Here is a 13,223-nt window from a genome sequence, read left to right as displayed (position 1 = left end):
CCCCTCCCCCTCCCCCCTCTCCCTCTCCCTCTCTTCCCCCCTCCCCCCTCCCCCTCCCCCTCGCCCTCTCCCCTCTTTCTCTCTCTTTCTCACACACACAAACACACATACACACACACACACACACATACATGGTAAGTAAATGTAATTTTAAACGTTAAAAAAAGTCTTCTTATCAAGTTTCTTCTAGTATGAACACTATTCTCCTATTACTCCTCTTCCATTGCACAGTAAAAGTTGAAAAAAGTTGTGCATACCTGGGGGCTGCAAATCTCTTTATCACATTCTCCCTGGAAGCCATTTTACCTGTGTTTCATTAGACTCTCTCCAGAAAATGCCTTTATCTAAGTAGCAACACCCACACTGTCCGTCTGCGTTGATTGCCATCCCATAAATGACACATCCAATGGAGTACTTGACATCTCTGATAGACAACTTAAGGTTAAGGTATCTAATAGTGTTCTTTTTTCCTTCTCTTAAAATATAAACAATATGATCGCCTCCATCACCTCCCGCACAAAGGCTCTCAGCATACTTTCAAAAGATTTTCCCACCTGCATCAATTTCTACCCTGCTCAAGAATCTATAAATCAGAGAGAATAGATCTCTGTGGTTCAAGAAAGGATAGCATAAGAAATTATCTACAGGGACAGGAGAGGCGCCTCAGCAGTTAAAAACACTGGCCACTCTTCCAGATGACCCATGGGTTCTATTCCTGATACCTACATGGTGGCTGGCAACCATCTATAACTCAGGGAATCTAACTCTTCTTACCTGGAGTACCAACCACACATGTGATGCGCAGACATCTATAATTTTAATTTTTTCAAATCCTATTTTTAATGATGGTTCATAAATATTTTTAACCTCCCTTTTAGCTCACCACCCACCAGAGGTACTGGAAAAGAAAAAAAAAATACGAGGAAATGGACCTGTTTAGAAAGGTTCTTTGAAGCAACTCCCATCTGTGTTGTCTGGAAATCGGCAGTTCATTTCACAGATTAGCAGGTAGTGGAAGCTTGATCCACTCACACTTCATGGATGCACCACAGTCCTGTTCAGTAGAGTCGGGTTAGCACCAGCGGTGACACAACCTAGCAGAGACAGCCAGGCCTCAGCTCAGCAGGAGAAACAAGGAGGAGCGCCAGGAGAAGTTCAGCTGTGCCTCTCTCAGGAAAAGCAAAGATCAGTGAAGACTTGAGACCCAAAAGCATTGCACAGCTAGCTGTACCAGCAAGCAAAGTTCTGTCTTTGTCACTCCCTCCAAACATCACGTGTCCTCCACGTGCCTTGCCTCAGCATGGGCATCCAATCAGCCCAAGTTTGCAGTGTCCTAACAAATGCAGTTCAACTACACATTTTAAGGCAGGACTAATACATGCATCTTGTTAGCAAGGAATCCTTCATCTCTTGTCCTTTCATGTGTTTGCTTTAGCAGAACATCCTCTCTCCTGTGTCTGCTTCAGTGAAACATTCCTTCAGGAGTCTGCCTTAGTCTTTGACCACATCCACTTCAGGAAAACACCTTCCAACACAGCTGACTCTCCAAAGAACCCTTAAGTTTCCACTTCAGACATCTATGCAGGCAAAGCACCCATATACATTAAGATTTTTAAAAATGAATCATCCATATTATGTCAAAGAAAATAGCAATTCTAAACAGAGTGGTCACATTTAAATAGATATTTGAGTGACAAGAAACTATGGAATTGTGCTATGATCAAAACTGAAGATATGGACAGGAAGTATGTAGAGAAGATATATATACATATACACATACACATCATATGCATATAATATGCATATAATATACATATACATATCCCATTGTTCTTTCTCACGAACCTATTGCTTACTATTCTACTTTAGTATATGCAGCTTACTATATACTATATATAACATAAACCTGACACTAGTGGGTCTAACACAGAGCTTTGTGGGAACTACGGCTACAGAACAGACTATGAGACTCATAAACTTCAGCATGGAAATCATCTTAATAACAAATACAGACAGATAGTATATGTGAAAGCAAATTTGCTAGCTTTCTCATCCTTTTTCACGATTAGTAAATCAACTCAGAATACAGTGTTTCAAGCTGTGTTTTCAGTGTTTTCTGCTGAAATACAGTGTTTTCAAGCTCTTAATCTCTTCCATGGTGTATTTCTTAATACATTGTCTTTCTGACTGACATATACTAATTTATATATATATATATATTTCATATATAAATACTTACATTCATATATACATAATATATATCACATACACATATGTGTATAAAATTTATATACATTGAAATCCTTAAGTACCTGTATATAATGTAATTATTATGTCAAGATAATTTATTTGTCTAACCCATCAGCTGTTTCTCATTTCTTTTTGTCATGAACTTTCAAATTCTTCACCAGCTAGTTTGAAATTTTTGATATCCAATTTTTCAATTCGTCACAAGCTATTTTGATACAGTTGCTATCAATTATAACCACCCCCCACTAATCACCAATCAGCCACCCTCTCTGCCTCTCACACCCATTCCCAGAGTTCATTAAACAACAGTCTATTCTCTTCTTCAGTGAGATTCCCTTTTACTTTACACATACATGTGAGAACATGTGCACAGACATACATGCAGGCAAAATGCCCATGCGCATAATTTTTAAAGGATGAAATTGAATTTTCTCTCTTGGCTCATTGTGTATGCGCTTCACATTTTTTCAGCTGTCAGGTGATGGGCTAAGGCTGTTTAGTCCTCCTGGCTGCTGTAAACGATGCCTCAGTAAACCTGTAGGTGAGAATTCCTCATGACCATCCTCACTCCATTTCCCTTGGGTATACACCTGCAGTGGGATTACCGGTTACTTGTGGTAGTTACTTATAGTGGATTAAATGTAATGGTTTAACATACCCCATACTATTTATGTTTTGAAGCTCTTAATCTCTTCCATGGTATGTTTCTTAATACAGTGTCATTTTGACTGACATATACTAAATATATATATATATGTATATATATATAATATTTATGATATATTTATAATTTATAATATTTCTGTAACAGGAATGCTAATTTACATTTCCTCCAACATCATGTATGAGGTTCCTCTCTTTATACCCTCCCTGTTCCAACATCATTCATGCTTTACGTATGTGTGTGTGGAGGGGAGGGGAGGGAAAGGGAGAGGGAGAGGGAGAGGGGGAGGGAGAGGGAGGGGGGAGGAAGAAGGAGAGAGAGCTAAAGAGTTACCTAAAATTAACAGTTCTTCTTCATGGCAAGATTTTAGGTGACTTTTTTTTTTTTTGCATGACCTGTATGAGTACATTATAATAGGTTTGTTTAGAGTCTAAAAATCTTTGTGAAACTCTCTCCTACCTTGGTCTCAGCTTCCCAATTAGAGTCACAAAAAAAGCAATATCCAGGTAAGCTTTCTGTCTGTCTGTGCTCCAGCTAGAGGTAGAATTCTGCAGTTGGCTACACATCTCCACATCCTGAACTAATGTTGCCTCGTCAGAGATGAAGATCAAAATGGCAAAGGAGATGTCTGCACTTGATGAGCACCGTCTGATGGGTCACTAATGCAGGATAGAGGATCCGGAGACATAGCTGAAGTCCGACTCTGAGGACACATGTTGTCAGCCTAAAAGAACATTCCATCATAATTCGTATTTCAACCAGAAAACTAGGAAGTTTTTACTTCTTAATTTAAAAACTTTTTAAAGCAAGGAAGTTCCCTAACACGTGGATAAATACTACATGATCTATCTTCTGCTGCAGGTCTATAAACAACCTCCAGGGAGGTGCCGAGCCTGGGACACCCACTGTCTACCGTCCTGAGGACCTGTGTTCGCTGTGTGTGGATTTTAGAGTAGCTGAGGAAATACAATAGTCAACCACTGGGCAGCGGTAGAGGCTTTAGTGACTAAGTGAACAAGATCAGCTACAGCACTGGCTCTCAGGCCCCTCTGCCCTGGCAGCAGGTCTCTCTCCCCAACCAGTGTAGATCAGTGAACTGCATGTGCTTCTCTTGTGCTGGACCAGCAAGACCCCATGCTCTGTCTTGAGGGACAGAGATGGGTATGAGTGTGTCAAGGTTGGTTAGGACATGCTCATTGAACAGCACAAAGGAACAAAAGACCTTGACTCTCCAATGGGAAAGGTCTCTCCACAAGAGGAGATAAGTTTCCTGCCGGTGGCGAAGATTCTACCTTTGATAAGGAAGTGTTCCAGTTCAGCATCCTATTTTCACATAGCCAAGAAGAGCCAACGGGCCATGGGCACAGACCTTCCCCAAGATAGCAGGTGAATAGTTCTTTATAGAACTTTGCTTGAGAACACAACAGACAGATGTGATGCACTGTGAGTCAGGGAGAGCATCACATGCCAATTTCCCCCAGAAATAAGGCCTATACAGTCCATTGCCCAAACGCCTTTCATGCTACAGGAATTATTGTGTTGTGTTCTGTTGTTGTTGTTGTTGTTGTTTTTTAACAAAAGAGTGAAGTCTATAACTCAGAAACAAAATGGTTCCTTACAAAATAAAACCATTGCTATAATCCCATGTAAATATTTTCTTTTTATATTTTTTAATTTTGCAAAAATCAAACATATTATACACATATATATACATACACACACATATTTACATACATTCACAGACACATGTATATACTATACATATATATTTACATATATATATATTTGTGTATATACACATATATATATGTGTGTGTGTGTGTGTGTGTGTCTATGTATATGATATATGAGCTGTGGTCACCTTTGCCTTTAATCTCAGCATACAGAAGACATAAGTAGATGAATCTCTGTGAGTTCAAAACCAGCCTGGTCTACATAGTGAATTTCAGGCCAGTCAAGGTTACAGAGCTGGAGACCCTTTCTCAAAAATAAAATTATTTGGGGCTGCTGAGCTGCTCAGTGGGTACAGGTGTTTGCTGCCAAGCCCGACAAATGAGTTTAATCCTCAGGACCTACATGGTAGAAAGTTCCTTCACACACACACACACACACACAGACTTAAATTCCTTTTATGTAACAAACTGTGGAAGACAGTACACACTTATGCCGTGGTGCACACTCGTGCCGTGGTGTACCTGTGAAAGTCAGAGGTCAGATGGAGTCAGTTCTCTCCTTACATCTTTACATGGATTCCAGGAATCAAACTCAGATTGTCTCTACCCGGTAGCTAGCACTTTTACTGACTCGGTCATCGGCCTGTCCCCACAGGTAGGTACTTCTTAAAGTGAGAACTTTCCTTAAATTAAATGTGTGACTAGGATAATGTAAGTAACAGCCCTTCTCATTATCTCTCTGCCTCACTGGGTTAAGAGTGTGCTCTCTGTAGCAGCTTCTGCAAAATAAAACTGAGGAGTTATGCTAAGCAGTGGTGTGGCACGCCATTAATCCCAGCACTCAGGAGGCAGAGGCAGGAGGATCTCTGAGTCTGAGGTTAGCCTGGTCTACAGTGTGAGTTGTATCCCAGGACAGCCAGGAATGCACAGAGAAAACCTATCTCAAGAAACAAAAATACAAACAAAGATAAATTTAGGAATTAAATGATGCATGTTCTTTATTTTACTCCTTAGAATATGGCTGTGCATCAGAACCAGAAAATCAAATCCAACCACAATCAGCACTGAAAGTGAGTCTGTTTCATTTAATTATGTGCAAAACTCTTCCTGAATAAATATTGGGTCTTCCACACTACTCTCACCAAATAATAATAATAATAATAATAATAATAATAATAATAATCATAGGCATACATAGAGATTTCACACACTCCCCGCCCCCAAAAATGTCTATGAACATACATAGAGAGGCACAGCTAAGGATGAGTGAGATGGCTCATGAGATCCTTTTCGGGAACAAGCCACACTGGGGTTTGTTTGTTTGTTTGTTTGTTTGTTTTAACCCCAGCCTTTGAAGACTATCCCTGGCCACCTGAAAGTGTTCCATCTGACGCAGTGTTAAATCTCCTTATAGGTCCTGCAGCATCAGCTGGAGTCGTTTCAGGCTCTGCGGATGCAGACGCTACAGAACGTCAGCATGGTATGACTGATGTAGTCCATACGTAGGCAATCGCCTAGTTTCAAGTACCAACCCATCTTCTAAACCCATCAGCAGCCGGTTGTTAAGTGGATGCAGAGTTTAATACACTAGAGGTGACCTTGTGTTTCAGGCTGAAATTTTATTTGGAGTAGATGACATTCTCCTATCCTTTTGGCTGTAAGGCCAAAAGAAAAGGCTCCCTGGGGCAGATGTGGCTGGGTGGTTGAGCCTTTGCCTAGCACGTGCAGAGATTCAGGCTTGATCCTCGCACTGCAAATAAGTAAGTAGTCCTCCCTACATATAGTCTACAAAGACAGACTTGCTCTGTAAGATTTAAACTATAACTCAAAAGTATCCCTAGGGACGGTGGAGGCATGGGGGACATATTCTATCACCTTGAGTCACTGAATATCCCAGGAACAGCTAAAAACAGAACTGGTGTCATCAAAGGCACACACACTACATCTGAGGAAATGAGAGGCATCGTAATAGAGCGTACATAACAGGTATACCAAACACAGTCACTAACAGTCCAGCATCATCTCTGACCCAGTGTCCTTGTATTGAACACAACTGTGGGGCAGTAGATGAACTTTGCAGTAGACTGTGTTCTGTTTCAATGATGGATGTCAAAATTTTCTTACTTACTCCACAATGTAAAAAAGTAATGCCTCTAAAATTACTAATGTAGTTCATAAATTTTTACTATTTTACTAGAGGTATCTGATATTTTCACAAACACATTCTCTTCCTAAGAGTCCTTCAATGACAGAGATTGCAGTAAATAAATTTAACCTATTCTCTTGATGGCAAAGAACTTCTTATGTTCAGAAAATGTGAAGGTGTCTTTCAACTACGTGCGTCTGCACATACACGAACTCCCAAATCCTAATTCAAATTCTAACATTCTCAATTTATCTTTTAAAGGTACAGTCTGAAATCAGTGAAATATTGAACAAGAGTATTGTTGAAGTAGAAAACCCACAATTTAACTCAGAAAAAAATCTAGTATTCAGCATACATCCTGAAAAGGATTTGGTATGTTTTCAATAAATCATTCCCCTTTTTGGTGTTTAAGAACTGGTTCTCATTATCTATCTATCTATCTATCTATCTATCTATCTATCTATCTATCTATCTCTCCCAAAAAGGAACAGTGGATCATCAGAGACGAAAATAAGGAAATATCTGTCCTTAGAAACTTAAAAGAAGTATGTTTATCTCTGTACTGTAGAATTTGACTATCCCTTTAAGAGGGTGGGAGAGGCATTTCATTTCATCTAGATGCTGAAAATACCCGAACAAATTCAAAGGAGTTTGGTTAGCCCACCTGACCAGAGGAGATTGACAAACCAAAGACGAAGTCTATAGAAAAGCTCCAAACCAGAGTGGCCAATACTGTCCATGCTGGCTAGGAAATTACATTTCCAGGACCCTTGAGGTTCTAAAATCACCCTTTTGAATCCAGGAATTTGAAAGCAAAGGCTAACAACTAGCCCAGTAGCAGGAACATTCATTATTGTTGAATAATGAATTCCCATGTGGCCTATCTACTTAGGAGAATCTCTTGGAGCGTAATACATTTACTACATTTCTTTTTTTTCCCTTTTTTTATTGGATGTTTTATTTACATTTCATATGTTATCCCCTTACCCCATCCCCCACCCACCCCATGTACTACATTTCTGCTTCTGAAATTAAGAGGTTGGCCGATATAGCTCACCTTCTAAGAAAGGAAGGCAATCCTAAAGCACTCTGTTGTGGCTCTCAAGACAGTCGGTGTTGGTTTGTTCATGCCCAGATAAATAGATAGGAATACACACACAGGCTTCTCTGATTAGTAGGGAAAATACTCAATATGGTTGTACACATAAATCTTCCTCAAATTTTCTTAATCTCTTGGTCACGTGGGAAATGTCAATATATTTATAGCATGCTTTCTATTGCTGCTAGCCCAACGAGACACAAGAAGAAATACTTTCTACCAAGAAAAGTAATCATTTTGAGGACCCCAAGACTCTCCATTCGATGGAAGAGAACTTCAGAAGCAATAGTGGCACTGGTCTCTCTCAAAGCGTAAATATTCCACCTCAGACACAGGTCAAGGACATGTTAGCTCTGGAAAGCATGAGAACGACAGCAGATAACTCACCTCCCAGCAAAGCTATGACCACTTTGGAGCAGCCCAATACCATAAAGAGTTTCAGTCTCTACCAGTTTCTACCTCCAGCTCCTCAAATTGTGCCACCTCAAGCTGCTCCCGAGATTCTGGATAAATCCACCATCACCATCCCTTTCCTGAAGCGTGAGTTCTGTGAAAACTTAGATGACATTTGCCACTCGATTAAGCACATGAAAGAAGAACTTCAGAAGTCGAATGACAAGGAGCTGGCACTTACAAATGAACTTCACACTTTCCAGATGGATGCAAGCACTCACAGTCACCACCAACAGGAGCTGTTTCCCATTTGTAGCTCAAAACTTAATTTTATTCAGCAAGAAAACATGGAAGGTAACTTAAGTGAAAACATCAAATTGAAGAGAATTTCTGAATTAGAGGCATTAGTAAGCAAACTACTCCCACTCAGGGACACAGTGTCCAAACTGCATGTGAACTTTTGTAGGAAATGTAAAAAATTATCTAAAAGTGAAATATACCGAGGGAAAAAGAATGAGAAAAATAAAGACATCCCTATCACCAGCAAGAATATTATGGATTTAAAATTTCACTCCCGACCTCCAAGGCACACTCTGTCAGTCCTGGGCCCAGAGAAACACAAAATAAAAGACAAAGAAGGCCAAGCGTTCATAGTCAGCCAAGGACCCGTAACGTTTGAAAACGAGAAGGCACCCAAAGGCAAGTGCATCCCTGAGCAGTGCGTCTCCAAAATTCATTACCTACAGAATTACCTAAAGGAATCCTTGCAGAATCAGAAAAAGATGACAGAACTGGAGAACAAAAACCTAGCCCTGAAGACCAAAATGAAGCCCCTCATGTTCACCGCACAATCCCTGATCCAGAAGGTGGAAGCCCACGAAAAGCAGCTGAAGTTTCTGGCTGAAGAAAAGAGCACCCTTCAGTCCAAGTTAACAGAAGCGGCGGAAGAGAACAAGGACTGCCTCCGAGAACTTAAGAAAATCGTCAGCACTTACAATGTCCTCCAGGGCCAACACAAAATGCTAGAGGAGAAAAACAGTCAACTCTCTCTGGAAAAGCAACAGATGCTAGAAACAATAGACCACCTGAAGGGCAAGGAGCACAAGACCCAAAATGATATGGCCGTTCTCCAAAACGAAAACAACAGAATGAATATAGAAATAGAAACCATGAAAACCAGCATGCTGTTGATACAAGATGAAAGGGCAATGCTAGAGAAAGACATGTACCAACTCCTGAAGGACAAGGGCACGCTCGAGAGTGACCTGAGAGAGAGCAAGCTGGAGATCCTACAGCTAAAAGAGAAGGAGAGACTGGCCAAAGCCGAGCAGGAGTCGCTTCTTCACATTCTGGACGGAGCTAAAGCGGAGAAGCTGAGGCTGGAGGCAACATTACAAGAATCCGCTTCCGCCAGACAGATGTTGGAAAGAGAGCTCGTGGATATTCAAAAATACCAGTCTGCCGCGGAAGAGAAGTTCCTGAAAGACATCAAAATCGCGAAGTCAGAGACAAGCATTTACAAAAGCAACTTGGCAGAAATCAGCAAGGAATGTGAGATGTTGTCCAAAATGGTCATGGAGATTAAGACAGATAACCAGATTCTGAAGGAAGAGCTAAAAAAACACAGTCAGGAAAACACCAAGTTCGAAAATAGCATCAGCCGGCTCACCGAAGACAAGGTGCTTTTGGAAAACTACGTGAGAAGCATAGAAAATGAGAGGGATACCCTGGAATTTGAGATGCGGCATCTTCAGCGAAACTACTTGAATTTAAGTGATAAAGTCTCTTGTCAGAACAACAGTGCATCAAAATCGACTTATATTTCAAGAAGAGAAAAATTCTACTTTGACAACTACGATGCCTACGAAGATGCTTCCAGTCTTAGGAATAGGCCTGTGACTTCTGACTTGAAAGGTGTGTGCATTCTGATAGATAAGTAGAGGCATCTTTAAGACTCTAATGAGCTTATTAGCACTAACCAAAGTTTAGAAATAAGAAGAGGGGCCCAGAGAGGTGGTGGCTTAGTGGTGAGGAATATGTACTGCTCTGGCGGACGACCCACGTTTGGTTCCCGGCACCCATCCATTTGTAAGTGGGTCCAACACTCAGCTTCAACTGCCATCTTCAGGGGATCCAACACCCTCTTTCAGGGACACCTGCATCCACGGATGTGCAAATCCACATGGAAACACATGTATTTACACATAACAAAAAAAATAACTCTTTCAAAGAAGAGAACATAAAGATGAATACAATTTAGTTTTGTAAGATATTGTATCTGATTTGTTATATAATAGAATCATTTAAAAAAATTTTAATAGATACACTGAACGTGTGCGTAGCATCTTTGGGAGGGAGAAGTATTTTAAAATACTTATTAGAAATATAGTCAGCACTCACAGCTTTAAGACATTTTCTTTTTCTTTTTCAGGAACACCACATAAAATGTATCAACGGCTTCCATCCAAGACATGTAAATAAATTTCAAAAGAAATCAGTGTTTTAAAAACATCTTTTCCAAGTAATTTTCCTTCATAAAAAATAATATCATAGTAACTTTTACCTCTGGTTCCAAAGCCCTCATACATGCTTAAACTTGTTTTAAAATAGATATCAGAATTACATTAGAGAGTCAAGAACTATAGAAAAGGTGGTATCAAACTCCAAGCTCACGTGTCGGTCTTTGATGGTTTCACAAAAGCTGATGCGAGAAATGAAACTGTGGACCGGGGAGTAAGGAGAGCTCGCTACTCAAAGCACGTCTGTATTTGTTCTTCACACATATTCCCCCACACAACACAGAGTCACATAGAAGGTTACAGTGGAAGGAGAATCCTGTACTGTCTCAAAAGAGTCAGTGGTTCCCAATCAGGCTTACCCTTTGCTGTACAGGAACAAACTAATCTATTTTGGTTCTGTAATTCCTTGTTGAGTTTTATCGGATGCTTTTCATCCGTTACTTGAAGCAATATTTTTTTTCTCCTTAATACATTGTTATATCGATTTTGATATACCTCCCATTCCTGGAATAAACCCTACCAGGCAGTGATATTATTCTTTGAATGTATATTCCTGGGCTTAAACTTTACATCTGCCTCAGAATTTCTTCTACAAAAGGACATTGGTTGATAGATTTTTCTGGCAACAACTTTGTCTGGTTTTAGTGTGAGGAACCCCTTGGCCTGTAAAATGCTGGGAATGTGGGAGCCACTGGGTGTTTGTAAGTGAATGGTGAGTGAATACACGGCCAACCATCATATCAGAGTCTCACGCTGGACATTCACTTGGTAAGATAGAGATACAGAACAATAGACAATGTGGACTTGTGTATCTCTCCCTAAACAGGAAGGATAGCAAATTTCCTTTGAAGATTTTTAAACAAAATGATTATTGTTTTCCACCTATCTCTTATAGATCTCTAATCAATGTCCTTGATAAGGCATGTCACAGGGAAAACTGGAAGCAGGCTTTCTCAGGTTTTTTTTCCTGTCAACTAGTTTGCATCTTATATTTGATTGTCTGCAAGTAAATACATTGTATTATCCTGATCACTGATTTTGACACAGGTTGTACAGGGGACACTGTAACTGGAAAACATTTAGTAATTCTCTTAACTGTTGAAAACTGAAGAATTTGCCTGGGAACACAATGTAAGAACTTGCTAGCTCTAGGCAACCAGAATGCCTGGCTTCCCACCTCTGGCTGTACACCTTGAACTCAGAATTCTTTCTGGTAAATAGTACAGATAAGAAAAGACTCAAAAATTTGTTCCAATATACATAGCTAGCGCAGGCCATTTATATACATATATAGCTGGTATGAGCTGCAACACTTACATATAAAAGGATCAAGCAGTAGCTATAGAAAGAGCAATCTTGGTACCATTTTCAAAAACCTATACTGTACTAGGGCTGAACTTTCTAGTTGCTTTGAGAATGTCTTGTTCCAGCCAGGCGGTGGTGGCACACACCTTAAATCCCAGCACTTGGGAGGCAGAGGCAGGTGGATTTCTGAGTTCGAGGCTAGCCTGGTCTACAGAGTGAGTTCCAGGACAGCCAGGGCTATACAGAGAAACCCTGTCTCAAAACAAAAACAAAAACAAACAAACAAAACAAAACAAAAAGAATGTCTTGTTACTTGTGTGTCTCAAAATTTCTTCTCTGAGAATTCCATACAGCATATTTTTATCATCATCTTTCCCACCACCCCCAAGTCCTCCCAGACCCTACCCACCTAATTTTGTGTTCTCTCTCATAAACAAACAAACACACAAAACCAAAAGACTGCTGAAAACATGGAGTCCAATTTGTGTTGGCCAACTGCTCTTGAGCTTCTGGCCTACCCAGGAAATGTGGTTGACATGCCCAGCATCATACTATTGAAGAAAACTGATAATCCCTCACCCAGCAGCTGTTATTGGGGAATTGTTTTTGTGGCTTGAACTTATGCGGGTCTTGTGAGTTCATGTGTGCACCTGTCCTGTCATGCCTGGAAGACAGTTGCCTTGGAATCATCCACCACCTCCGGACCTTACAATTTCTCTGCCTTCTCTTCACCTAGATCCCTGAATCCTTGGAGGAGGAGTGTGATAGAGACACCCCAATCAGGGCTGAGCACTCCAAAGTCTCTGTCTCTGCACATTGTCCAGTTGGGGGGTCTCTGTGTTAATATATCCACCCACTACAAGGAGCTTCCCTGATGAGGTGTGCTCATCCTGTCAGGTGTATAATTAGTAGAGAGTTTTCCCCTCTTCTCTTCTTCCTGCCTTCCCATGGTGGATTTGGTCTCAGAGACCTGAAATTTGCTCTGCTGAAGGCAAGGTGATGTCCAGAAATGCTAAAAATGGTCATCCTCCCCCAAAATCCCAAGCTATAGTTGTTACACCAGATGGTGAATTCAAGGATATGAGACTAATACAAATATATATATATATATATATATATATATATATATATATATATATATATGTGCTAAGTTCTTTTTTTACTCCCCCAGCTT

The 13,223-nt window shown here is 40.4% G+C and overlaps 1 protein-coding gene across 1 annotated transcript in view; it reads left to right on the top strand.

The window, feature by feature from the left end:
- The window catches only part of Ccdc110 (coiled-coil domain containing 110), a 15,144-nt gene extending 4,438 nt beyond the window's left edge, over window positions 1-10,706 (top strand). The window contains 5 exon segments of the mRNA XM_028757702.1: window positions 5,602-5,657; window positions 6,002-6,067; window positions 6,995-7,105; window positions 8,021-10,139; window positions 10,657-10,706. Coding sequence (XP_028613535.1) covers window positions 5,602-5,657; window positions 6,002-6,067; window positions 6,995-7,105; window positions 8,021-10,139; window positions 10,657-10,706 — 2,402 coding nt within the window.
- Window positions 10,707-13,223: the final 2,517 nt, after the last annotated feature.

Source organism: Grammomys surdaster, unplaced genomic scaffold, assembly GCF_004785775.1.
Source record: "Grammomys surdaster isolate TR1022 unplaced genomic scaffold, NIH_TR_1.0 126178, whole genome shotgun sequence".
Taxonomy (NCBI): domain Eukaryota; kingdom Metazoa; phylum Chordata; class Mammalia; order Rodentia; family Muridae; genus Grammomys; species Grammomys surdaster.
This window is presented reverse-complemented; position numbering and strand designations above follow the sequence as displayed.